The 26,540-nt window shown below is 45.7% G+C and overlaps 1 protein-coding gene across 1 annotated transcript in view; it reads left to right on the top strand.

Moving 5' to 3' along the window:
• Positions 1-20,581, top strand: part of LOC144797830 (uncharacterized) — a 127,302-nt gene extending 106,721 nt beyond the window's left edge. Inside the window, exons 10-11 of the mRNA XM_078668638.1 lie at positions 16,195-16,297; positions 20,363-20,581. Of these exons, the coding sequence (XP_078524764.1) occupies positions 16,195-16,261 (67 nt within the window). The 3' untranslated portion in view covers positions 16,262-16,297; positions 20,363-20,581. The remainder of the gene's footprint in view (positions 1-16,194; positions 16,298-20,362) is intronic.
• Positions 20,582-26,540: the final 5,959 nt, after the last annotated feature.

Raw genomic sequence — 26,540 nt, 5'->3', positions numbered from 1 at the left:
TCTTCGAAGTATCACGAGATAGGTGGCTCCTCCCCTGGACTACAGTGCGCATGGGCATCGACTCCATCCTTAGATTGTTTTTTTCCGCCATTGGGTTCGGATGTGATTTCGTTAACTCCGGTTCGGAATCGATAAAAAACAAACTTTTTCCAGGCCAAAAGGCCTTCCTCGAACCGTCGGTATTGTTTGCGTTCGGTGCCCGACTTGCTCCAACTCATCGAGTCGGATATCCGGGGGGTCGTGTGACTCTTCGGGGATCGAGGCCCAGTCAACGCAGCAAGACTTTCGACGGCATGGAGCGGAGTCCGTTCAAGCACTGTACCGTGTGTAGATCCAAGTACCCACACATCGACGTCCACCCGGTCTGCAACAAATGCCTGTCGCCGGACCACGACGAGGCCAACTGTATGGCCTGTTCCAGGTTTCGTTCAAAGAAAACCATCAAGCTTCGGCGCGCCTCGAGGCCCGACGATCGGCTCCGGCACCAGTGGACATCTTCGTCAACGAAGAAGCGGACGAGCAGCAAGTTCGACTTCAAGTTTCGCCTCCATCGGTGGTCGTCGAGTCCGACTACGAGGCGGACGCTGAAGGCCAAGACGTAGAGGAAGTCGTCGTTGAGGTAGGGGACGACGACGAGGCCTACGGGGCCATGGAAGATAGCTCAGAGGAAGAGCTATACCCCATTTGTACTTTTACTAAGGCTCAGGTCGAGGGATCGCCACATGGCCTTACCCGAGACCTTACACCAAAATCCACGGCCCCGCCTTCCGGCCCGGCTACGGACGCTTTAGCGGAGCCGCCATTGTCAAAATCGAAACCGAAACCAACGGTGTCGACGAAAACAAAGATGGCCGACACGCCATCGAAACCGAAAACGTCTGCTCCCCCATCGACGCCGTCGTCTTCGGAGGCCTCGAAGCCAAAGAAAGCTGTTGAGCCAGCCATAACGCCAAAAGTGGTCAAGGAGCCAAGCTCAAGAAAGCCCGTCGAATCGGTGTCGAGCAAAGCAGTCAACCCGAAGTCAAAGAAGGCTGTCGAGACCGCATCGGACAAGGCTGTTGATCCGAAAGCCAAGAGGCCTGTCGAGGCTGTCGACCAAGGGCGCGGAGCCAAAGTCTGGGATCCCGACGCCAAAGGTCAAGGCTGCCGATCCGAAGCCGTCGGCGACGTCGGCGACAGTGGTCAAGGATCGTAGCGCACCGGTGAAGGATGCTCCTGCGCCTCGATCAGAGAAACAGAAGGCGTCCACGCTCGGGTCTTCCCCTGGGGGCGGACCGAGGCCATCGGTCGGGTCGACGAAACCATCCGCTTACTTTACGAAGCAGGTCTCGGACTCCCTCAAGCGACTTAAGGACAAGGCTTCTGCGTCGGAACTGAAGACACCTTCCGCACCGAAGCAAGCTGTCCCGACGCCACAGACTTCGACGCCGATCCTCTTCACGTTACCGCCTAAGGTGGCGCCGAAGGCCTTTGCTCCACGGTCGGTGACCAAAGACTCGGTGGTGTCGAAAACGACTCCCCCGGCTGGGGGTTTGAAGCATCGACCACCCGCTTTAGCAGAGCAGTCGGAGCATTTTATCGATGCCGACACCGGAAAGCTAACGCTTTACAAGAGGACGATTACGACATCGAAGCCCTTGGAGTCATACACTATTCCTCTAAAGCGCAAAAGGCCTGCACAAGACACACCGGTCTTAGTTGAGCCGATGGTTACACAACCTCTCCGAGGTGCAACACCCTCACCCACCTATTCTGATGGAGAGGATGGGGAGGAGCAGGATGAGGAGTACAATTTTCCTACCAACACGGAGCCTGATGAGCAACAGGACTCGTGGGTGGACGCAGGTGATCAAGGGGATCAGCATGCAGCCCTTGACCCTCAAGTGTTCAATGTCAAGACGTCTACCACTGAGGATTCGACAGCATTTCATGCTTTGATTGAGAGGGCAGCTAAGAACCATGATGTTGACATGCACGCTGACCCTGTGGAGGCTGACTTCCTTTTTGACACTTTCTCCACTGCTGAAAAAACTGAAAACTCTTCAAATGCTCAAAGGGGTCCTCAGGCATGCTGCGGACATTTTTAAGGAGCCCACAAGGTCTAGGGTTGTTAATCCTCGAATTGAGAAGAAATACAGACCGGCGCCTGGCGATCCAACCTACATAAGGGGCCAGTTGCCGTTGGACTCTTTGGTGGTCTCTAATGCCCGCAAACGGGCGAACTCGCAAACCACGGGTGAAGCTCCTCCCCCAGACAAAGAGTCGAAAGTGCTGGAGGCATCAGGGAAGAGAATAGCGGCTCAGGCGGCCAACATCTGGCGTATCTCAAACACGCAGGCACTATTGGCCAGATACGACAGGTCACACTATGACACCCTAGAGACCCTTTTGCAACACCTACCAGATCAGTTTAAAGAGGGAGCTGAGATGCTTTTCCAAGAGGGAAAGCTCATTTCCAACGCAGCTATAAAGTGTGCACTAGACGTTGCGGACACAGCAGCAAGGGCAATCAACACTAGCGTGATGTTAAGGCGTCAGGCTTGGCTCCGGATTTCCGGGTTCAAGCCTGAGATACAAACTACCATCCTCAACCAGCCGGTGAACCCAGACAGGTTATTTGGTCCGGAGGTTGATACCACCCTGGAAAAGATTAAAAAAAGATACTGAGACTGCCAAGTCCATGGGGGCTCTCCAGTCCCAGCAGTTTCGAGGGAACACTTTTCGTCGCTCAGGCAATCGAGGTGTTACCAGAGGCCAGATGTCACAGCAGGCACAGTTCAACAAAGGTGGGGGGCAATCCTCGTACCCCAAGCAGAGTAAAGGAGGATACCGGGGTAACAGCTCCAAGGGTAGAGGCAGAGGCAACAACAGTTCCCGTTCCTCTGCCACCAACAAACAGTGACTCCCTGTCACTGCCCCCCGACCATCCAACACCTGTCGGGGGGAGACTCCAGCAGTTCCTGCCGGTCTGGAAGTCCATCACCACAGACAGGTGGGTCAGGAAACTTATCCAGTTTGGCTATTGTTTAGAACTAACAGCCACTCCACCCAACATGCCCCCAAAACACCGTCCTATGTCACAAGAGCATTTGCACTTATTGCAGCAGGAGGTTCTTGCCATGCTGCAAAAAGGCGCAATAGAGCTCGTGCCAGTGGAAGAAGAAGGCACAGGAGTATATTCCCTGTACTTCTTAATCCCGAAGAAGGATGGGTCACTCAGACCTATTCTGGACCTACGGCCCCTGAACCAGTACATTCTCTCAGAACACTTCCACATGCTGACACTGCAACAGGTTCTTCCATTGCTAAACCAGGGAGACTTCCTCGCAACCTTGGATCTCAAGGATGCTTACTTTCACATCCCACTCCACCCTTCCCACAGAAAATACCTCAGGTTCACCATCCAAAACAGGCATTACCAATTCAAGGTCCTTCCTTTCGGGGTGACCACAGCCCCCAGAGTGTTCACGAAATGTCTGGCGACGGTGGCGGCGCACCTCAGGAGACAGAACGTCCATGTCTACCCTTATCTGGACGACTGGCTTGTTCAAGCAAAGTCAGCCCAGCAGTGCGCAACCGACATGTCCCACACCTTTCACCTTCTTCACAGTCTGGGGTTTTCACTAAACTATCCCAAGTCGCACCTTCAGCCGGCCCATGTGCGGCAGTATTTGGGCGCGACGATAGACACTCTGGCGGCCACGGCTCAGCCAAACCAAGTGAGGATAGGCAACATCCAGTCACTACTCCAACAGTTCAGACCACAACACTCACTTCCTGCAAGAGTGTTCATGCAGTTGATAGGCATGATGGCCTCCTGCATCTTCATAGTCCCGCACACAAGGTTGCATATGCGTCCCCTCCAGGAATGCCTGGCACGTCAGTGGACTCAGGCTCAAGGACAATTGAAAGACCTAGTGTTTGTGACTGGTCGGGCATACAGCTCTCTGCATTGGTGGGATCCACACAACCTTTGCAAGGGCCGACCGTTTCAAGAGCCTGTGCCACAGATTATCCTGACGACGGACGCATCTCTCCAGGGGTGGGGAGCTCATGTGCTCCACTACACTGTGCAGGGACTATGGACAACGCAGCAACAGAAGATGCACATCAACTACCTAGAACTGATGGCAATCTTCATGGCGATGAAGGCATTCAAAGTACATCTGTGCAACAAAGTCGTGTTGATCCGGACGGACAACATGACGCCCATGTACTACATCCAGAAGCAGGGAGGTACACACTCTCCACAGTTGTCTCATCTGGCTCAGAGCATGTGGAAGTGGGCCATTCAGAGGAACATCTTCCTCATGGCAGAACACCTCCCGGGCAAAGACAATCAGATGGCGGATCTGCTCAGCAGGTACAGCCACCAGATGCACGAGTGGGAGTTACATCCATCAGTACTCCGCCCGTACTTCCAGCAGTGGGGTCATCCAGAGTTAGACCTGTTTGCCATAAAGGAAAACGCAAAATGACAAAGCTTTGCCGCCAGGTTCCCTCACCCACAGTTGCAGGGCAATGCGATATGGATGAACTGGTCAGGCAGATTTGCGTACGCTTTTCCACCAGCACCTCTCATTCTGCTGGTGGCAAGAAAGCTCAAGCAACACTCAATGACGCTCATCCTGGTTGCTCCAACGTGGGCACGCCAACCATGGTACACCACGTTTCTAGAACTGTCCGTGGTGCCGCATCAACGGCTGCGCCTCACACCCAGGCTTTTGACGCAGAACCATGGCGACATTCAGCATCCAGATCCGCAACAGCTCAATCTGGCGATCTGGCTCCTGAGGTCTTAGAGTTTGGCTACCTTAATCTGCCTCCTGAATGCATGGACATCATCCGAAGGCAAGAAAGCCCACTACCCGTGCTTGCTATGCGGCGAAATGGAAGCGGTTTGTCATTTACTGTACAGAACACAACATCAACTCGCTAGATGCATCCATTCCTAATATCATCTGCTATTTGTTACATCTTTACAAATGCAATCTTCCATATGCTTCCATTCGGATACACTTATCCGCCATAGCGGCTTATCTTCAAAACAGGCAGCATCTCTCTGTTTTCAGGGTACCTGCCATTAAAGCCTTCCTAGAAGGGCTGAAGCGGGTCATCCCTCCCAGGACCCCGCCAGCTCCTGTGTGGAACCTCAATGTGGTCCTCACCAGATTGATGGGTGCCCCGTTTGAGCCTCTCCATTCATGTGAGATTCAGTTCTTGACATGGAAAGTGGCTTTTCTCATTGCCATCACGTCTCTACGGCGTGTTAGTGAGCTACAGGCGCTCACAGTACAAGAGCCATTTATACAAATCCATTCTAACAGGGTGGTGCTGCGCACTAACCCTAAGTTTCTTCCGAAGGTGGTGTCGCAGTTTCATGTTAATCAAACCATAGAACTGCCCGCATTCTTTCCAAACCCTGAAACAGTAGCAGAAAGAATGCTCCACACGCTTGATGGTCAAAAGAGCGTTAATGTACTACATTGACAGAACCAAAGATTTTAGAAATACACAACAGCTCTTTGTTGCCTTCTCAGCCCAGCACAAAGGCAACCCCATTTCCAAAGCAGGAATAGCCAGGTGGATCGTTAAGTGTATTCAGATTTGCAATCACAAAGCTAAGCGCACTTTAACGGTCCCCCCCAGGGCCCGCTCCACACGCAAGTTGGGGGCCTCCATGGCGTTCCTAGGTAATATTCCTTTGGAAGACATTTTTAGAGCAGCCACATGGTCTACACCACATACGTTCACTAAACATTACTGTGTAGATGTGCATTCCAAACAGCAGGCAGCTGTAGGACAGGCTGTTCTTAGAACACTTTTTCAAACTTCTGCAACTGGCACGGGCGGCCGCCGTTAATGGAGGGACTGCTATGTATTCTATGCTATAGATATGAATTCAGCAGCCCACATGCCTCGAACTGAATATGCTACTTACCAGTATGCATCTGTTCTTGGCATGTAGGGCTGCTGACATTCATATCGCCCGCCCTCCTCCCCGGCGCCCGTAGCGGTTGCAGACTTCTTCTTACACTTACTCTTTGGCATGGTCATCGTTTACACTATTGCACTCCATCTTTGCCACAATGGCTAAAAACAATCTAAGGATGGAGTCGATGCCCATGCGCACTGTAGTCCAGGGGAGGAGCCACCTATCTCGTGATACTTCGAAGACTCTTCCAGGACAACAATGTGCAATCATCCGGACCCAACACTAGGCGGCGATCTATGCTATAGATATGAATGTCAGCAGCCCTACATGCCAAGAACAGATGCATACTGGTAAGTAGCATATTCATTATCACTTCCTATAGAGTGATGGAGATGTATAGTTCGCTGTGTCGCCTTTTTAGTGTGAGGATTACTTAATAGTTCATGCGGAGTGCGCAGTATACATTGATTAGGTGTCAAGAAGCTGCTACCTATTTGTCAATGTTCAGGTTATAAAAAAAAAGGGTGTTGCCATATATTTAGATCGAGCAATAGTGAGTGGGTATATTTCTCCAATTTCACTGCTCAATTGTGTCAGTGACGATGTCCCATTGTAGGAGCTGCTGGAGCGTAGGCCAGTAGTGTATATTGAGCTGTGTTAATTGGCAAGTGTAGTGTGGGTAGCTTTTATATGCAATTGCTGGTCTGTATATGTGCCAGTGTGTCGTCCGCATTCATCAGCGTAGTATCCTCAATAGATGTAGTGCGCACCATGAGAGCCGGCCGTACGAAGTGTTGCGGTTCGCCAAAGGGTATGTGTATATCACTTGCCTGAACAGTGAGGGCGTTGTCTCAGACGCCGCATCTCAGGGCGCTGCGGCCAAAAACGTTGTTCAATTCCCGCTATGCTGTATTCCGATGGTGCGATGCAATTTCACTAGACGCGATACAGCATTAGATCAAGTATCGCGTTCTGCCGCCATTCACTGTTGCCACCCTCCGCTATCACGTATGGTTATATCGCGCTCTTCAGCAGGGCAGAGCTGAAGGGGTCACTCCCGAGAGGGCATTCAGCAGCGCAAGGAAACTTCCAGTTAGTCTCCGGTATCGTGCATATACAGTAGGCGCAATCTGGTTTTGTTTTCGCCTATTCCACGGCGTACGTCACCGCCATTTTGTTTCAGCTAGAGAGTCCGGGGGATTTCACCTTCCAAGTTGATTTTCTCTGCGATGGCTCGATATTTTGTGCATCCAACGCCAGTACCTTGTTGTGCAGCCGTTCCGATGCATAATTCTGTGCTTATTTCACGTCGAATTTCACCAAACGTGGCATTTTGTCTGCAGAATTGTGTCCCCGACCAGCGGAGCGGCACTAGCGTGCAGCCATTCCGCAGCGTGCCTTCTAGCGCCCCCTCAAGTAGTGCAATACCTTCATAGAAGGTGTATCACAGTGTGTTAAATCAGTTCCTTTATCTCTAGGCAGGTTGCTTTCTACTGCGTTCTGCCACAGTGCAGGCATCATCCCTGTCCTCTGCTGTATATAAAGTACCTGATCCATCTCTGATCTCATTGCAGACTTTCCTTTATCATGTCGACCATAAGCAGGTCAATCAGTCAATCAATCAAGGCATTTATATAGCGCGCTACTCACCCAGGGGGTCTCAAGGCGCTTGGGGGGGTCCGCTACTGCTCGAACAGCCAGGTCTTGAGCTGCTTCCTGAAGGCGAGGTGGTCCTGGGTGAGGCGGAGGTGGGTGGGGAGGGAGTTCCACGTCTTGGCGGCCAGGTAGGAGAAGGACCTTCCTCCCGTGGTGGCTCTTCGGATGCGAGGGACGGCGGCGAGGCCGTGGCTGGTCGATCGGAGCTGGCGGGTGGGAGTGTAGAAGTTGAGGCGGTTGTTGTGGTATCTTGGGCCTTGGTTGTGCAGGGCTTTGTGTGCGTGGGTGAGAAGTCGGAACGTGATTCTCTTGTTGATCGGGAGCCAGTGCAGGTCTCTCGGGTGTCCGGAGATGTGGTTGTGTCGGGGGATGTCCAGGATGAGTCTTGCTGAGGTGTTCTGGATCCGCTGGAGTCTCTCTTGGAGTTTGGCAGTGGTTCCGGCGTAGAGGGAGTTGCCGTAGTCCAGTCGGCTGGTGACGAAGGCCTGGGTGACCAGGTGATTTGCAGCTTTACAGCCGTGTCTCTGGCCGCAATTGACTCTGATCTTCCTTAGCTCTGTTTGAAGACTGGATGAAATGTGGAAGCACGGATACAGTTCAAGTTCTACTGCTCTGCTCAAAAAGACATTCACCATAACAATCTGCTACAACGCTCACCATTTACATTGACTGGAGAGCCCTCGGAAGTAGAAACTCTATCTCCAGGTCCACAAATTCAAAATGACAGCAAGCGCACAAGCAGTCTTTCACAGGTGCTGCTACCTCGGCAAGGAGTACTTTTCTCCTGAACACCAGAAAAGCTTTAGCCCATTCTAATGTCAGGAAACGTCTTAATGCCTGATTGTTCCAACAATTTCTTGAATGATTTTCAACATTTGCTCTCTGGCTCCTAGATAAATTGGCCAGCTAATTGCAGCATTCCCTCCGGTTTCAGGGTGTCCGTTCTCTACTATTACTCTGCTATATGTAGGTGAAGTTGTGCTACTTTTGACAAAATACCTTTGGGTCCCAGTGAGCTGTATAAATCTATTAAATAAATAAATAAACAAGAAAAAGCATCTGAAGACTTTTTCTTTGCGGTGATGTCTAGCAACCGGTTTTTAGTCTACTACCATACCAAGCCTTTTGGACTTAATACTGCCTTACCAAAGTCATCCATCTTGGAGTGTCCTGAAATTATGAGGATGGCGCGGTGATCAATATCTTGTTTCTTCCTGCTGATTCACCTGAAAAACATTTTACCTCTCCCTAGCATGGAAAGCAAAGCAAAACGAATCTTCTGGACATGACAGTGCTTATCCAATTCAGAGCGCCTGAAGTTACTCGTGGCTTCAACTCTCAGTGGTGTTGTCCTATAGGCTTTCTTTCTGTCTTCTGATTGTGATGACTTTAAATAGCTGTTTTCCGGAACAATGCTTGCCCTTTTTTGTTATTTTTAAAAACATTAGTCAATTTCATTCAGGCTAATGATTTGTTCTTTTTATGTAGCACTTAATACCACACCTCTGTGGTTTCCCAGGCACTGTCATTTCCAGGTAGTCGACCTAGTCGTCTTTGGAATAGAAATAGTGTTTGAAGATTTTGAATGGTAGGCAGTGATAGACGGGCTGCCCTGTAGCACCTTCTCCCTTATCTAAGATCAGATGTCTTTGCCAACCCTGTTTAGGAGGGATAGTTTTCATTGGTGGCATTTTGTATTGCCCAAATATTTACTTCTCTTTAAAAGTATATCGGAGCCCCACACTGTCTTTGTATCTGTAGTCTGGAACTGTGCCAAAGTTGTTTCCTGTGATACAGACATATGTTGCTTTTCTGGTGACTTCTTTGCATAGCAGCACATACCTAAAGTGATTTGGACCTGATTTGAACAACTGGGTTTACCACTGTGCTTGCATTTTATTTGCATTTCTCATGTGTTACTCTAAAGTTCCTCCTCGCTTTAAAAAATGCCAATGCAACAGTTCGAAGATGTCCTACAGCATCAAAATACAAATAAACAACGTTATCTCCCATTGGTTGGTTTCCAACGCATGGATCAGATCTTCAAGTAGTACTTGCTGCACCTTCCTTTGTTGAAAAACTTTACAGCTGTGATTATGGATTAGCCAGGAGCTGAACTGTCAGTGTGGTTACAGCAGAGATGTTTACATGTTGTTGTCTAGCGGTGCGAAAGGTGGAACAAGAGATCGCATGAGGTCAAGAAGTGACCAGCTGTATTGCCATACCCTCCTAAGCATTTTCTGCCCTCCACCTAGAATGCTGCTCTTGAATTGCTGTGGATTTTGTCACAATGACTGTTGGTATAAACATGAGGCATGCATGCTGAACTGTCCACTGAGTGTAAGCCTGGCACACTAAACCTCTTTTTGAAAATGGGCTTTTCCCCACACTGGAACAGTAGCTGATCCTTCAAACTTGCACATCTGTGTTGGGTTCTTACATTCTAGTAGTGGAATTTTTAGGTATCCTGGGCAAGGGAATGTTGAGGGGAAAGCGCTTGTCAGTTGCAAGATAATCTGCTGACAGACCTGCTTCTCTGTAGTGGCGACGAGTTGGAGTCTCAGCAGGACAAACTATTACCCACCCGTCACGCTTCCAGCACAGGTCAACTTCTGCCTGCGGGAGCCGTTGGTGTGCCGTCGACATTGCTGTATTGCACTTGAGTCCCTGAGCTGCAAGAGAGATGCTGGAGGTCGTGCCGTGCATTCACGGAACTTTGCCAGCGCACACATGTCGCTGTAGGGAGAATCTATAATTCGCAGTTCCGATTTGCCATGTGTTTGATGTACCTCTGTCAGCTCGTGTGTCCGATGATGTAAAGAATTATGCGTCGTGGCCATCTTTGGATTAGTTTTCATTCTTTGCCTTCAAAGCCTTTTATTCGTTATTCTTCAAAGTTCAACGCTTATTATCAGCGGCGGCACCAGTTTTCTTGCTAGCTGTACATACGGAGCCTGCACATACAGTGACAGGCACACCATGCTCTAAAATTACTTTGCACATTTCAAGCTGACTCTGTGACAGTCTTCTATCGGTGAGGGAGTCTGTACTCAAATTGACAGGCACTCATGGTTTCTCTGCTTTTAGCAATCTGCATAATACTGCATCGAGTCGCACTCTGCTACTTACTGTGTACTTTCACGTTGTATTTCCTTGCAGCTTTGCCAGAGTATTAGTGCACATTTTTGCATTATCAATATGCAGTACTCCTTGGTACCACCCCAGGTTTTTTTCAGAGTCCAGCGACCCCAGAGATGGATCGGGAACAATGGAAGGAAGCCTTTGAAGCATATTTGGATACCTTAAAAGGTGACTCATTCACCCACAAAAAGAAATTTGCCATCGTTCGTCACGGTTTTAAGTTCTGAAGATTGGAAGATACTAAAACATATTCCCACAGAGGTGGTCATGACAATTGATGGTTAGGGTGGTGGTGCCATTGATCAATATGCAACAGCTGTAAAATCCCTGGATGTAAGGTTTAAAGCACGTAAAAATGTCATAATGGAAAGACATATGTTTTACAGAAGAGCTTCAATTTCAGGTGTATTAGCTGCTAGTTCTGTGGCAGCTCTGAGAATCCTGGTGGTCTCATGCGCATACAAGGATTTCGAGGAGGAAATGATCAGGGATCAACTAGTTGAGAAAACAAATAATAAAAAGGTTCAAGAAGCCTTGTTGTCGAAACCCGATCTAATGTTAGAAAAGGAAGTTGAGATAACTAGGATAGAAAGCACAATTTAGTTTACGGATAAAATTACTGTATCCGATGCGAAGACTCAATCTCAGGATGTTTTGGCTGTGAAGGGTAAATACAAGAAAGGAAAAGTCAAGGAATAGATGGGTAAAGCATCTGACAAGTCCACCAGTTAGTTTTCATTGAAACAGTTAGTGTTATAGGTGTGGTAGCACATCTCATTTAAGTAATTCAAGTATGCGTCCTGCCAAGGAGCGGTTGTGTGCTAAGTGTATGCGGAAGGGGCATTTTGCCAGGGTTTGTAGATCCTCTGGCAGAATGCAACAGTAAAATTCATGATGTGGCTGCAAGCAAGGTGGGTGAGGTTGAGGTTTCCACAAGTGATGAAGGAGAGATATTAATGGTCAAGGATGTGTTCGTGAAGGAAAATAACGAGATGGGGGGGGGGGGTCCTGTGAACATGTTAAAAAGACACTTCTGCACCTTAAACATCAATGGTGTTGATGTAAAGGTTATGGTGGACTCTGGATTCCCTTTCATGATGTGATAAGTTTTGGAAAAGAGTTTTTGGTGGGATTGAATAGAGGGATTCCAAAATGTGCCCCTTTGGTTATGGAGGGTAGGCTATAGATCATTGTGGGAAAATTTGAGGCGGAATTCAAGTTCCAAAACAGTATCATGAGCGGAGTGGTGTATGCAACCAAAGATAATGCATGTTACTAGGTTGGCATGATCAGAAGAGTTTACGGATACTTTTGGGTCCTAACAACCCGGCTCAAGTTATACTAAGGAGTGAATATTTACCTGTTTTTTTCAGTAAGGGAGAAAAATATTTGGGAAGAGGACTATATTGAAGTATTCCAAGAAAAGTTGGGTATATTCAAGGGGTTCACGCACGAAATAAGACTAGTGGATGATGCACAACCTTTGGCTCATAAGGTTAGAAGGGTGCCTTTAGCCTTGTGCACGTGGTGAAAAAAAGAATTACATAAACTGTGAGCAAGGAGTCATTGAACCCATTGAATGCTCGGACTGGGGTGCTCCTATTGTAGTGCAAGGCTAATGGATCAATTCGTATATACGTGGACTTTCGCAATCTCAATGATCAAATTTGGATTGATCGTCAGCCCCTCCCCAACATTACAGAGATGCTATCCACCTAGAAGGGGGGCAACATTTTTAGTTCGCTTGATAAGTCTTCGGAGTATCATTAAATTAATCTGCATCCAAGTCCCATACATCTGACAACATTTTAACTCCGGAGGGCCTATTTCAGTGCAAGCGCATGTCTTTTGGGTTGGCGTCTGCCTCCGCCGTATTTCAGAGGATGGCAGAATATGTATTTAAGGGCCTAGAAGGAGTTGTTGCATTCCAGGGTGATGTGCTAGTGTTTGGCAAGGATCAAGATCAAAATGATAGGAGGGGCGTCCATCTTGAAAGATAGGGGGGGTGAGGCTCGGTGCGGAGAAGTGTAAGTTCAACACTCACATTATTGATTATTTGGGATACAAGTTATCTGCTAGTGGAGTGGAACCCAAGTCAAATTTAGTTAAAGCAAGAGATGATTTTCGACCTCCCAAAAAATAAGGATCAGTTGCGATCGTTTTTGAATTTGATTGGATTTTACACGAGGTTCCTATCCAGATGTGCAGCAACAAAATGTAAAAGATGAGGAATCTGCCAAAGAAGAATGAGGTTTGTATGGAGTGTGGAATGCATATGGAGTGTGGAATGTAATCAAGAGTTTGATGATTAAAAAGGAAGTTATGCATGCCATACTCTTGAAATCATTCGATACTCGTGATAAAAGCATAATTATGACATATGCCAGCCAGCAGGGGTTGGGTGCTGTCCTCATTCAATGAAGAAATGGTAGATATGAAGTGGTTGCTTTTGCCTCTGAGAGCTTGAGGGGAGCAGAATCCTCTTACTCTGTAACTGAGAGTAAGACTTTAGCGTGTTGGTTGGGCATCGTTCATTTTAAAATGTATTTATGGGGCACGTGATTTTCTGTACGATTACAAACCCCTGATACAATTCTTTACTACCAAAGGTATGAAACGTACTACTAATAAAATTGTCACATGGCAGTATAGGCTTCAAGAATGTGATTATCGGGTGGAGTATGTACCTGGAGCTAAGATCGTGTTGGCAGATTACCTGTCTCGCCTTCCATGTTGTGATCAGAACGAGGATGTTGAGATCTTGGATGAGGTGGAGGTGGATCTGGTGTGTGCTGTTGAACACTATTATGATGGTGCCGTATCAGAGAGTCAATGGGTTTCTGCATGCAATTTGGATAAGCAATTCAAACAAGCAAGAGCTGGTATCTTTTAAGGTTTGAAATCGGATGAGGAGAAGAGTGAAGCATACAAGCATGTCTTTGAAGAGTTGTCTGTAGTGAATGGACTTTTGTTCAGGTTGAAGGTTCTGGTAGTACCTGAGGGTATGAGAAACAGAATTATGGATTTGGCTCATGAGTGGCTCACGGGTATCTCGGGCAATGAAGAGGAGGATTCCTGAGAATTTTTGGTGGCCTGATTTAGACAGTAGTATGGAGCGATATGTGAGAGATTGTATTAATTGCAGTCGCGGCCGGCATGACTCGCAGGTGAGGGAGCGGCGGGAAAGGGGTTAATTTAATTAAGAAATTCTAACTTCCCTTCGCCTCCGGTCCCACGTCGCGTCTCCTCTCTTTGCTCACAGGCAGCCTCCCTCTCCTCCCGTAAGGCAATCACAATGCTGCAATGGCAGCGTTGTGATTGGCTGGGACGCCGACCGCACAAGCGTCTATGGGGAGCCGTTTTTTCCATGCAGGCTCCATGCAGCCTACATGGAGAAAAAGCGAGTGTGTGCATGACTGTTTTGGTAGGCCGTGGGGCCAACCAAACAGTCAGCGCCCACAACATTGGTCTAGCCACTCCTCCCCGACCCGCTCGCCCCCAACCAAACCCTTCTTCTGCTTTCTCGCAGTGCGAGAAGCAGAAACATAAAATGGTATTTATACCATTTTATGTTTCTGCTTCTCGCACTGCAAGAAAGCAGTGGGGCGACGCTCCTCCGCCCACGTGGAGGAGCAACCCCTGATTAATTGTGCTATCAGTGACAAGTCGCAAGTCACCATTCCTTGTCTGGTGAAGGCTATAGAAATGCCAAATAAGGGTTGGGGCAAACTTGCTATCGATATAATCAGTCCCTCGTTTAGTCTGGTGGCGTGAGTACATCATTGTTGTAGTGGATTTTTATAGTCGGCCAGATAGTGTACAGTTAGCAAGAGTCAACGGGTGAACTGTAGGATAGAATTAAGGAAGTTATTGTGGGCTGTTCGCGCTACTCCTAATGCGGACACGGGGGTGTCACCTTTTGTGTTATTGAGAGGCAGAGTTCACCTGCATCTAAAATGACAAACACAGTGGATGGGGGAATTTACCGTATCCAAGCACAAGATGGATGACGTTAGTAGGAATAGAGCACAGGCTCAGGAGCGATATGGGGGTGTGCATGGAAAGAAGTCTAAAGTGGTTCCAGGAGATTATGTGGGAATTAAGAGTCCTAGGATTGTGCCTAAAGGTGAGTCCAAGTTCTCAGCACCTAAGAAGGTGGTGGAGGTGAAGAAGAGCTTTTTGAAATTGTAAGATGGCAAGTGGTGGAACAAGGATAAGGTTGCCATAGCCCATGATGTTGAAAGGGAAAAATATCATCAGTGGGAGTAGGAAGTTTGGAAGAAGTGAGGTTGAGGAGTGTGATGGAGCAAGGAAGGGATGCATGGAGCAGAGTGTGTCAACTAGGAGGAAGAATCTGCCAAAGAATTGCAGGATTTTAATCTGCAATAATATGGGTTTTGGTTACTATTATGCATATTGCAATGTGATTCAGTGTATCTATGGATACCGTTTATTTATTGTTGTATTGTTGTTGCAATTTTTATATTTTATATTGCATCTTGTATTTTCTTGTGTTTTATAGAAATTATTTTATGTAATGTTGTAAGGGGAAGTTAGTGTTGGGTTCTTACATTCTGGTTGTGGACTGTTTAGGTATCCACAGTGAGGGAATGTTGAGGGGAAAGAGCTTGTCAGTTGGAAGAGGAGTGCAGGTGGACGAAGGCTGGACATTCATCCTGCTATTACATTTGTCTTAAATTCAGATTATCTCATAACAGATCTGCTTCTCTGTAATCCGGCACATATCGCTAGTTTTTTTTTGTGTGCATTCCGCTGCCAAGTCTGCGGTATATAAGGCACCAACACTATATATGTAATCATGCTAAATTGGGTACTTAAGCGAAGTACTTATGAGTAATGTTAATAGCAAAATCATTAATCCCAGGTAGACACTCTTAAACCAGCAGCGTGGATCCTTGGTACTTTTTATTCCACTAAACAAGATGCCATTCCGAGCCCAATACTGGGTAGCCGATGCACGGCATTTGGATCTAGGATTGGCAACCTTCATAATTAGGGTTACTGGTAAGTAAATTGCTCTTCTGTTTTCCTTCACAAAAAATTCCATCACTTATATCTATTAAAATGTAGGCTGGTATTTGTGACTCCATAAGAAAAATGTAAATCTTGTTTTCCTTTCTAAGCAAGTTAAATTTTCCATTTGACTGATCAAAAACACACACTAATTCTTAATCAAATTAATGCGCATAATTGAACTGAAGCCTATTGTCTATGATGGACTTATTCCTGTACCTTTGTTTCGGCTGTGTGTTCCCCAGGGTAGAACCGAATGTAATACCTGTGTCCAGCATGTTGTTATTTGTAAGCTTCCTGGAGAAATATTTGCAGCTTGGTAAATACGCATCTTCCTTGTTGATTATGATGTTTCGTTGTGGGCGGTTTATCTACAGAAACCTTAAAAACTGCATGGAAAAATTATAACCATTCCCTTAATTCCACAGATCCCGACCCTTCGGAATGGATAACTTGATAGTGACTGTCAGGCGATCGAATCCTGCTCAAAAGTGAGGATATTAAGGAAAGCCATTCATCACGATATATTGGGTATGTTACAGCACCTGTTGATAAACTAAAGGGTTTTGTGATTCATAGTTTGCAGTGGCCATATATTTCCAATTTCAGCCTTTTATATGTTGGTCAATAGCTGGTCCTGGAAGGAATTTCAAACCGTTAGTTTACTCTTCATCTTTTTTTCTTAACGGGTGTCCTAGCTTTCAAAAACACCAGGGAGACAGTTCCGTGGTTTTCTGTAGCAATGCATATGCTATTTATTACCATAGTTGCGTTTGAGAAGCCATGGTTCACCAGGAGGTAAGCCTGAAGTGTGTCATGAATCCCCTCTTGTCCATCAACAATGTGGGTCTGCCATGTTGCTTTTTCAAATAGTGTTGTGGTAATCAAAAGTGTTCAACCATAATCGGAAAGCATGATGTTAAATCCATGCAGTATGACGAAATTACAATACCTACCCTTTGAGTATTTCATCTCCTCGTTTCATAAAAACATCCTTGTTCATGTCCAGCTTTGATGGCTGGTTTACTACCCCCCCCCCCCATCATTTTTGTTATTTTACTGTACTCTAACTGCTGTTGCATTTTCTTGTTAACATAGGAAGTGTGCCATTGCCCTTTAAAAACAAGGATTTTATTTTTAATTGTGCTATTTCCCCAAAAAGAAATTTCGGAAATCAGCAAGTTATCCTCTATAGAGTACTAAACATAATTTAAAATAGTTACATTACAAAATCCAAGTGTTTTGATATGCAGGAGCAATAAGCTCTTAATACATACCTTATAAAAATAGCATTTCAGGTTGAGATTTAATCTCTGCACCTTTCCTTTCCATTTACTACTTCCGGATATGCTTTTAAAAAAAAGTATATATACATTGCACTGAATTTCTAGGTTGTTTTTCAGCAGGAGTTTTGTTTCAGATGAGGAAATATTTTGATCACCAGGATTATTTTTGAATTCCTATCAGTGTTTTGTTTTTTTCCCTTTTGGTAACCTCAAGTCTACCTTTCAACACAGTCACTAGCTGCAGTAAGAAATGACCGTTACTGGAAGAGTACACGAAAAAGAGAATCGGATGTTCTTGGCTGGCCATTGCAGATACTTAAATTAGTTTGTTGTGGCTGTTTGTTGCTCCACCTGCTTTTTCTGTTTCGAGAAGTCTGTTGAGTGAGTTTGATATGCAGCTAGACTTTTGCAGCTAGACTTTTGCGTAGCAAGGAAGGCTTGAAGGTCGATGAGGAGCCCAGAGTCACTGCAGTGAGGAAAAAAAGAGGCCAAGAAAAACAGGATGGGCAGCACTTTAAACCTGGCTTTTGGTTGGCATGGACTGCTAGTAATTCCCCTGTCTGTCCAAAACTGCAGTTGAAAAAGTCTTACCTCTTAAGTGTTGGGCCCAAATACTCAAGTTACCCCCTTTGCAAAGTCGCAATTGACTGCATTTGGGTGCAATTTCAAAGTTTCCTCTCCCATAGAAAAAGTACATACATACCTGCCAGTATAATTGTAGTCGGGGGAAGGTAGAAGGGTGAGAAAGATGAATGGTGTAACATTCCTCATTGGCAGGCAATGCAAGACTTGCACCACAGATGCCGCAATTTCACTAGTGGTGTGCTCATGACATTTCCCTGCAAGTCTAAGCTAAACTTTGGTTGTCTCTTCATGCATCCTCCTCAATCGGAGTCCTGACTAAAATTGTTCAAGTGCCAGGTGAACCTTAACAGACTCCTTGTCATGCGGGTTTAGGCTCAGGAGGGCTTGTCTTTCTTCTGCAGTAAGTGCAGTTCCAGAAAGACAAGCATTTGGGGTTTGGCTGTCAGGTTAGTCTGTGAAAACATCTTAGATGACCCTACTACCATTAACGTGCAGTGCATCGATTATAATGCACATGTAATACGACTGACACAGCATCCGCCATGATTTGAGGGAGGATGAAGGTGGCAAGCAGGCCACAAATATGAGCAATGTGCATCAGTTGAGTAATGGGCCCTAGAAGGTTTATATCCATGCACAGTTAATATACGGTCACATACTCACTCTTAAACTGACTGCTCTACTTCAGTCCATTTCCCATAACTTTCCTTTGTGTGGTATTAAGTGAAGCACGTTTGAATGCACAGGCTTGGTGCTGATGGGCACTGGAGATGGTAGTAACAAATCTCTGGCCTCTTTCTTTGCAGAGTACAGACTCTGCCTCTGTCATGTAGTTTACTTGTTCTCTCTATTGCAGAATTATGGTCTGCAAGGTATTTTGGGGGTGTGGAATACTTAAATTATAAAGATCAACCAAGGGGGCAGGAGAGTTGATCCCTAAGCAGGAAGGTCAATTTCCTAAAAAATAAAGAATAAAAAAACTCCCGATGTCCAGTGGTGGATTCGTGCTAAAGCACTGTTGGAAAGGGGAAACCCTTTCAACTCGCGCAGTGCCCAGTGGGTGGGTGCTGAGGGACTTGTGGGGAAAAGACGTCACTAAACACGGAACACAAGACTAACTATTGTCCTGCGGTAGTGTCCATGGTGCATCAGTGATGTCAATGCAACTCGGATGTGCTGCTGTTGTTGATTGTGTGCAGGAAAGGTGCAGGGGCTGAAGCAGAAGTGCTTCCACGTCAACCCCCAATAAAACACCAAGTGGGAGATGTCTCCTGTGCAAAAACTGGAAGCTTATCCTCCACCGCACAGGATGAGATGTTCACGTCCTCTGCACTGGGGAGGTAGTTCAGAGTATGTTTAAATGGTGCGTTTTCTGCATTAATGGAGTTAAAGGCATGAACAATGAAGGGTTAACAGCCTGTAGGATCTTTGATGTCACATATACTTATTTGACACTGCAAGTTAACACGCCACTCTGGCAAGATTCCAACTTCTTTCTCCATCAAGGTGTATACAGTCCTTGATATAAAGGCCTGGTTTTTCTCAGTAAGATAGTCAACTAGCAAACAAAAGTCTTCCTGCTCTGCAGGATCCAAGTATGTGACTGGGTTTGCTTGTATAGTTACTCTTTCTGTTTAGCCTAAAACATGGTCCAGTTTTTAGATACTTTCAGCAAATGCATTGTTGCGGTTTGCGATCAAGATTACTGTGAGGCATTTACATTAACTTGAAACCCGTGATCAATTAGCCACTGTATTTTATTTGTAAGTGAGGTGTGTGTAGTGTTATTTGATAATATGCTACTTTTACACTGATGACTGACCTTATTCTCCAAGGGTTCAGTTGGAGTTATTTTGGTAGGGCTTAAGTTGTGACCTTGTGGTTATATGAATGAAAGCAGCAGTGAACAGATCATGAGATTTAGAGCACTCAATCTATTTAATTGACTTCAAGCTCACTCTGAAAGCCTCCGAACATCAGATCCTGCTGAGGCAGCCAGGTTTTTGTTATTCTGTAAAATTTCAAGGGAGAATACATTTTACTGAAGATTGTGAAAGGCATTTTCCTCAACTCACAGGCTCCACTAATGAACAAGCTGCATTCACGTACAGTGTTGATGAAGTGTAAATGCTTAACTGCTTGGATTCTGAAGAGTGGGTTCTGCAAATCATGCTTTTATTGGAAGGCAAAAGCAGGCTGCAGATGATCTCTTCGGAAAGAGGTGAAGGGTCTTGAGAAGCACCCTCTTGCCAAGAGGCAGCTGCTGTAAAGTTGAAAATGAGTGATGCTTAAGTGGTGCCCATGCAGAAAAATTTAAGTTTGGTCTCTAAAAACTGCTTAAGAAGCCAGTCCAAAACGATTGTGCTGAAACTGGTTTAATAGGTCTAGCATTGGTGGAAGCCACCCCCTTCTGAAGCAAGACGCATTGGAGTGAATGGTAGTGGGGTGGGGGTCCTAGGCACTTCATTTGATATATGGATATATAGTCATATGGTTATTCTTTCACTTGAGTGGAACAAATTCTGCATAGAGCACATCTTAGGATCTCAACTTGTTTCAGTCATAGGTTGTTATAACAGCGGTATAACGGTGGCATCTGTTCGGTCTGTGCTCACACAGAGATCATTGAATGAGCCCTAAGATACCGTGAAATGGTGTGCTGTAAAATGTGTAAATGTTACTCCTACAAAAGAGTTACTAGCCTTTTTATGTTTTTTTGTTGCAGGAGCTCTTCCATGAAGACTACAAGTGGTGAAAAATATCAGTCGTCTTTCTGTCCTGTATATATTGATGTGAATAATCAAATTTTCATTTCAAGTACTTGCCTTGATTTTTGTGTTTGCTGTACATTATTAATAATCCTGAAATACCCCCTAGAGGAAGAATTTTGCTTTATTTTATAGAAAAGCACAGTTTTAATAAAGGTGAAATTATAACAAATCTCTATCTGCGTCTTGAGTGGTTCAATCAAATACGGTTTATTCACTTAGTTTATAATCATAAAGCAAATAAAAGCAGAGACATTTCACATGAACACATAATAAAACAGTTAACAGGAAAACTGTATCTTTAAATGTGTCAAGAGTTAACAAATGAATTTACCCACCCACCGCACCATCTTTTGTATATTTTTACCCTGTATTTTTTTTTCTCTATTCCTGTAAATATTGCTGTGCAACTCTGTAAAATGCTCTGATAGCTTTGCGTCTACTTTGCGTCGCAGAAGGAGGGGCACGTGGTTCATCCGAATCTCTAGAGCCTGTACTTGCTTCAAGGTGGAATTCTCCAGTCCAAGTGCCTTTAAAAATGGTGGACATTATCCTTGCTGCCATTCACAATAGCGGTTTATTCTACCTGCTGGTCCTGTTTTGTAACGTAGTGCGCCACAGTTCAGCTGTTCAGGAACTGTCATCCGCTGTTAGGGGCTCTCTTTGGCCCACCAAGCCTTCGCTCGAGCACTGGAAAAAGTGAATGTTTAGCTTTGTTGGTTTTTCTCTGTTTACTGGAGCAGCCTTCCTTCTTCAAATTACTTATTCTGATGTGCTTTTTGAAGGGTTTGGCCAGTTCATGCCCCTCCTCCCCATTTATCATGACCTAGTAAGCCATTACCTTGGTGCTGGCCTTTTTGATCGATAGGTTCACAAACAAAAAAGTCGCTGCTTGCTCTTTGAAGCTTCTCACTCCAAAGATGATATTTTGGTCATTGCTGCAGGCCCTTTCTGTTCATCCTCTGTTCACTTAATTCTACTCATAGAAAATGCCAAAGGTGGTTTCTTCATTTCATGTTGAGCAGTCCATTATATGGCTGGCTTTTTTGCCAGGAGGAGGAGCTGCTACTACTCCTCTTGTAACAGCACTAGGCTCTGAGCTTTTATTGTCTATACTTGGGCTTGATAATGAACTGCTTCCCGGCTTCGGTGATTCTAAGAAGAACAAGGTGGTCTAACAAAGGACTATTTCCTGGCACTACCTTACATCAATGAGCAGCTACTGCATGTTTCCATATCCAGTCTAGCACCTGGAGGCCTGAGGTAGCTCTGAAGGCTACTGGCATCTTCCTCCAACATGTAATTATCCCTCTACAAGTCCTTGCTCCCTCGCTCCAAGGCCTGCTTAAGATTGGCAGATGATGGTATGTCACCTGTAGGTTATTGATGTTAAACGCACTAGGACCCTTATGGTCCTGGAGCAGAATCTGAACAGGAACTAAGTCATACAGGGAGGCGGTAGGGTGTGGTTAATGTTTAGTATGAGATAATGCGCAGTATGTGAGTGTATGCTGTGTAACAAAGAAGTATTTGACTGCAGCTCCCATGTGGCATATTTCATTTGCATGCTCCAGGGCTGGGTAGGACTCTAAATCTGGTGACAAATAGGGGACACGTGCACGAAGAAGACAAGACTGCTTTCCCTGAGAGTTGACAACGTTCCGGCAAACTGCTTGTGCGTGCCATGTGAGCCCTCAAATCGATGGAGTCAAAGCCCTGCTCCAGGCCATACATGGTCAAAGAGGAAAGTGATGGCTCTGCAGAGGAGCACATTCAATAGCCCGCCAAAACTGCCAGTAAAGCTGTCGATGGAAACGCTGCGCTATGCCCTGAATACAAACCAATTACTCATACGAAGCAGAAAGATAACTGCAGCGACAACCGGGTATGAGAAACAGAGAATTTACTCGCCGTCGAAGAAGAGTGAAGCATTCATCGACGCCCAGATCGAGAGTGGAGACCCAAGCTCAAGCAGTGTACTTGCAGAAGTTGCAGGTGCTGCCAGATACAGCGAAACCTGTCTGCATAGCATGTGCTCTCAATGTCAGCAAAAGGGAGCGCGAAGTACAATGCAGCCGTGTTCCTGAAGCAAAAATCACCCTTAGACACTTCTAAGAGGCAAATGGGCTGCGTGGATCTAAACACTTGATAACCTCATAGATGCACTAGAACAGTGGTTCCCAAACTGTGCGCCGCGGCTCCCCGGTGTGCCATTAGAACATACCAGGGGCGCCGCGCACATCTTGGGAACCAGGAAAAGGTAGTATGTTCTGAATAAGAATTAATGCTCAAAGTTTGTAAATTAACTATTTGCAGGCCCGAGTAACCCATTTGGCCGTGTCATGTGTGGGAGTTACGGAAACCCCACCTGTCGATGTCTGCATCATGGTTTGGCCGAGCGCGTAACATGCTTCAATGCAATAAAGAGTCTTCACTTTTACAGAACTGCTTCTCGTTTCCCGTGCTGATAGATTTCCACATTGATTGGTGTCAGGGTACATCCGCCCAAACGGGAATACTAAAGGGCTACATGAGGAACTGAAACAAACTTGAGTATGTGACGTATTGCTAACAAGAGTCAAAATTACATTTATCACGGACATCACACTGCACAAATAGTGATTAAAACCTCCCCAACCCCTGCCTGGTCCTTCAAGGTATAATGAAATGAAATACCTTCACCTACCTTCTGACAGGGCAGCTCTGTCAAAGCATCCTCGCCCATTATGCACTTGTCAACTTCACAATCTGGGCGTTTTCCAAATATTAAAGATGAAATATGTTTTACAGATGTACGGGTAATTGACGCTGCTTCCCTCTGCACTCACAACCCCCGTGTCCACTCTCCCTCCAGAGTTTTCCATGCTCATTTTCACTTATGAACCCACCCTGTGCGCCCTCTCACTAATGTGCACCACTCGGATGGAGGGCATTTTCAACAGAGCGATAAAACGTATGTTATATTTATTTTAAATAACTCCTTTCTCAATTTATCTTAATATCCTAGCGCCAGAAAAACAGTACCTCGGTAATCATGTGCTTTATAAATATTTAAAATAAATTGTACCAGACAGTCCTCTTCTCACTGTTTGACAACTCCCACTCGGGCGGGACCGCAGCTTTTTTTGCGCATATCGGCGCCGACGAGAACGGGCTTCCGATTGGTTGGTTGTTTTATACTCCTATTTGAAGCCACCATCGTTGCAAACTGCTTCTAGAGAAATCCCCTACTACTACTATAATTAAGTATTTGCTAGTCTTCCTGCATTATAAGTCCACACTCTAAAAATGATGTTGTCCATTTCCCCTCAGGAGGAAGAGACCATGTTATGGAGGGCCAGAATAGTTTGCCATTTCTTCAAATATATTAACGGGCTTTCCTCATGCTATATAACTCAGACAGTATCTAAGGAGCAAAAATAAACTCCCTAACCCTCCCTGGATGGAACTCGATTCAAAAGGCAAAAAGTCTGCTTTCCCACAATTTCCTACCCAGAAACATCTTGGAAATCTCCTTCAAAAAAGGACCTACATATGGCTCTTTACTAGGGTAACTTAAATATTTGCTCCAAGAGATCCTAAGGTAGTGATGCGAGGCCGGGCTTAAATCCCACCCACCCGAATAAAATTAAAATAACATAAGGGGGAGCCACGGCCAAAGGGCAATAAGTCAAGGGAGCCTCAGGTCGAAAAAGTTTGGGAGCCACTGCACTAGAAGAAGATGAAAAGAAGATCATGAAATACTTTGAAAAGTTTGCAGACAAGGGAGTGAAAGAAGTGCTAAACAAAGTTTCACAGACTGATGCAAAATCCTACCAGAACATAAAAGAAGTGTTGGAACCAAGTTCAATCCAATTCTGAATGTCGACTATGAAAGATATATTTTCATCCAAGCACAACAACAGGTTTGTGAAACAATGGACACATTTGGTGAAAGACTTGATACACTCATTAAACATTACAAATTCTGTGATTTCACCCAACTAAGGGGTCGATTCCGTTGTCATTCGGAAGGGTTCTGAATATGATTTGCTGAATCCGATCCGGAGCCCTTGTTTCAAACCGAATCGTACCCACTTCCCAACGACCAATTCCAATGCCTGGAAACCGTTAGGGCTCTCCGAATCGTTTCCGAAAAGGCATTCAGACAGGTCGCGTCTTTCGGACCCGAATTGTACAGCTCTATGGACTCGGTTTCCGAGCGAGCGAGTACGATGACCGGCTCAAACAGCCGTTCCGATTCGGTTTCTCCTGAAATAATCGGCTGCTGGAATCTGTCTTAGCAGGCCCCCCTTCATCCCGGGTCTTGTGAATGGGGCCTGTGGGGGTACCCAAGGAACCCCCTTTCCAACCATGCACAGTGTGGCAGGCACCATGGGGTGCTCACCATAGGGTGAAGCTTTCCCCCAGCCACTCCTGTCTTCCATGGGAACCTGTGGTGTCTTGCAGAATCGTATCCAGAAGTATCCGGATACATCCAATTTGCTGGGTCGGACTCCCCTAATCCAAGTCGTAAGGAAAGCATTCCGGAACCGATTCGGTAGGAATGCTTTCCGAACGACATCGGAATCGACCCCTAAGAAGCCATGCGAATCAGTCATTGATGGCTACCTTTTTTAATTTGTTTAGAAGGCCCATGTTGAGAGCAACACACAGCTTGAAGAAAATGCTGATGGCTGTGAGAGCAGTAGATCGAGCAGACTGACAAACTGCTGACATGGAAGCAGTAGCAGCCCACAATGAATTGGCATTATCTCTGAAAAGCAAGCAAAAGCAAGATGCACGTACGTCGACGTCTTTGAAGAAATCTAAGCTATGCTTCTGATGTGGATTTTCGCTTCCCCATGAAGGTGAATGTCCAGACATCTGGCAGATCTGCAAAGCTTGTGAAAAAAAGTATAATTTCTTAACTGTGTGTCACGCTAAAGAAAAGTCAAGTGCATCATGATGGAAAGAAAAGATGAACGTTAGAAAGTTCCAGAAGCACTCTCGCCCACAAAACAAAAAGCAACATCAGCTATTAGAAATGGAAACCAGGCAAAATCCGTTGTCGTCAAAATAATTCTACTAAGGCTCTTCAACATCACTATTGAGTATCAGCGAAGAAGATGGGTGTGTGCTGATGATTTCTACCAAAGGATGGCCTGCACAATTCAAAGAAAACTCACCAAACACAGTAGTAGTACCAAAGAAGGACAGTAGTGGAGCACTACGCATTCGCGTTCATATAGCCAGGCAAACAAAGCTATCAAGAAGGAGAGACATTCTGGTCCACTCAGCGGACATGATCATGCAATTGAAAAGAGCTAAAGTGTTTTTCCGCCTCAACCTGAATAAAGGATACCATCAACTTGAACTGGAGGAAAACTGCAGGTGCATATTACCACCTTTTAAACTCATGTTGATTTGTTCAAATATAAGAGACTTAGTTTTAGAGTATCCTCTGCTGCTGAGGTATTTCAGAATGTTATTCGTAGAGTTATCCAGCCTGTTACAGATGCTTTAAATTACAGTGATGATATACTGTTTTTTTTGGATAACAATAAGAAAATGATGAAGCCCTTACTGAAGTATCCCAGTTACTTGTTGATGCCGGTCTCACTCTGAATACTGCAAAGTGCGAGTTTCACAAAACCAAACTAAAGTTCTGTGGGCACATACTCTCTGATGAGGGAATAACTCCAGACCCGGACACGGTAAAGGCACTATCATCCACATGCCCCCACCCCCAAGATGTTACCATGCTATGTTCCTATCTCAGCATGGCCAGTTATTGCTCAAGATACATTTGCAACTTTGCTACTGTGAACGCCCCATTAAGAGACTTGACAAAGCAAGTTGTATCGTTTCAGTAGTCTCCATAATGCGACAGGAGTTTCCGAGACATTAAATATGCGATTGAAAATGCAAGTGAAATGGCCTACTTCGACCCCAAGATACATACTGATATAACAGTTGATGCAAGCTCGATAGGGCAATGGGCAATTCTTTCTCAACACAATGGGCATCCGAACGCACTGAGACACATTGTGGCCTATGCTGGTCAGATCCTGTCTGCGACAGAACATTCCCACTCTCCGTCGGAGAAGGAGAGGCTGGCTATAGTGTGGACTCAAACATTTTCATGTGTTACTC

This window comes from Lissotriton helveticus, chromosome 12 (genome assembly GCF_964261635.1).
Source record: "Lissotriton helveticus chromosome 12, aLisHel1.1, whole genome shotgun sequence".
Taxonomy (NCBI): Eukaryota; Metazoa; Chordata; class Amphibia; order Caudata; family Salamandridae; genus Lissotriton; species Lissotriton helveticus.
The sequence above is the reverse complement of the archived record's forward strand: the minus strand, read 5'-3'. Positions and strand labels throughout refer to the sequence as shown.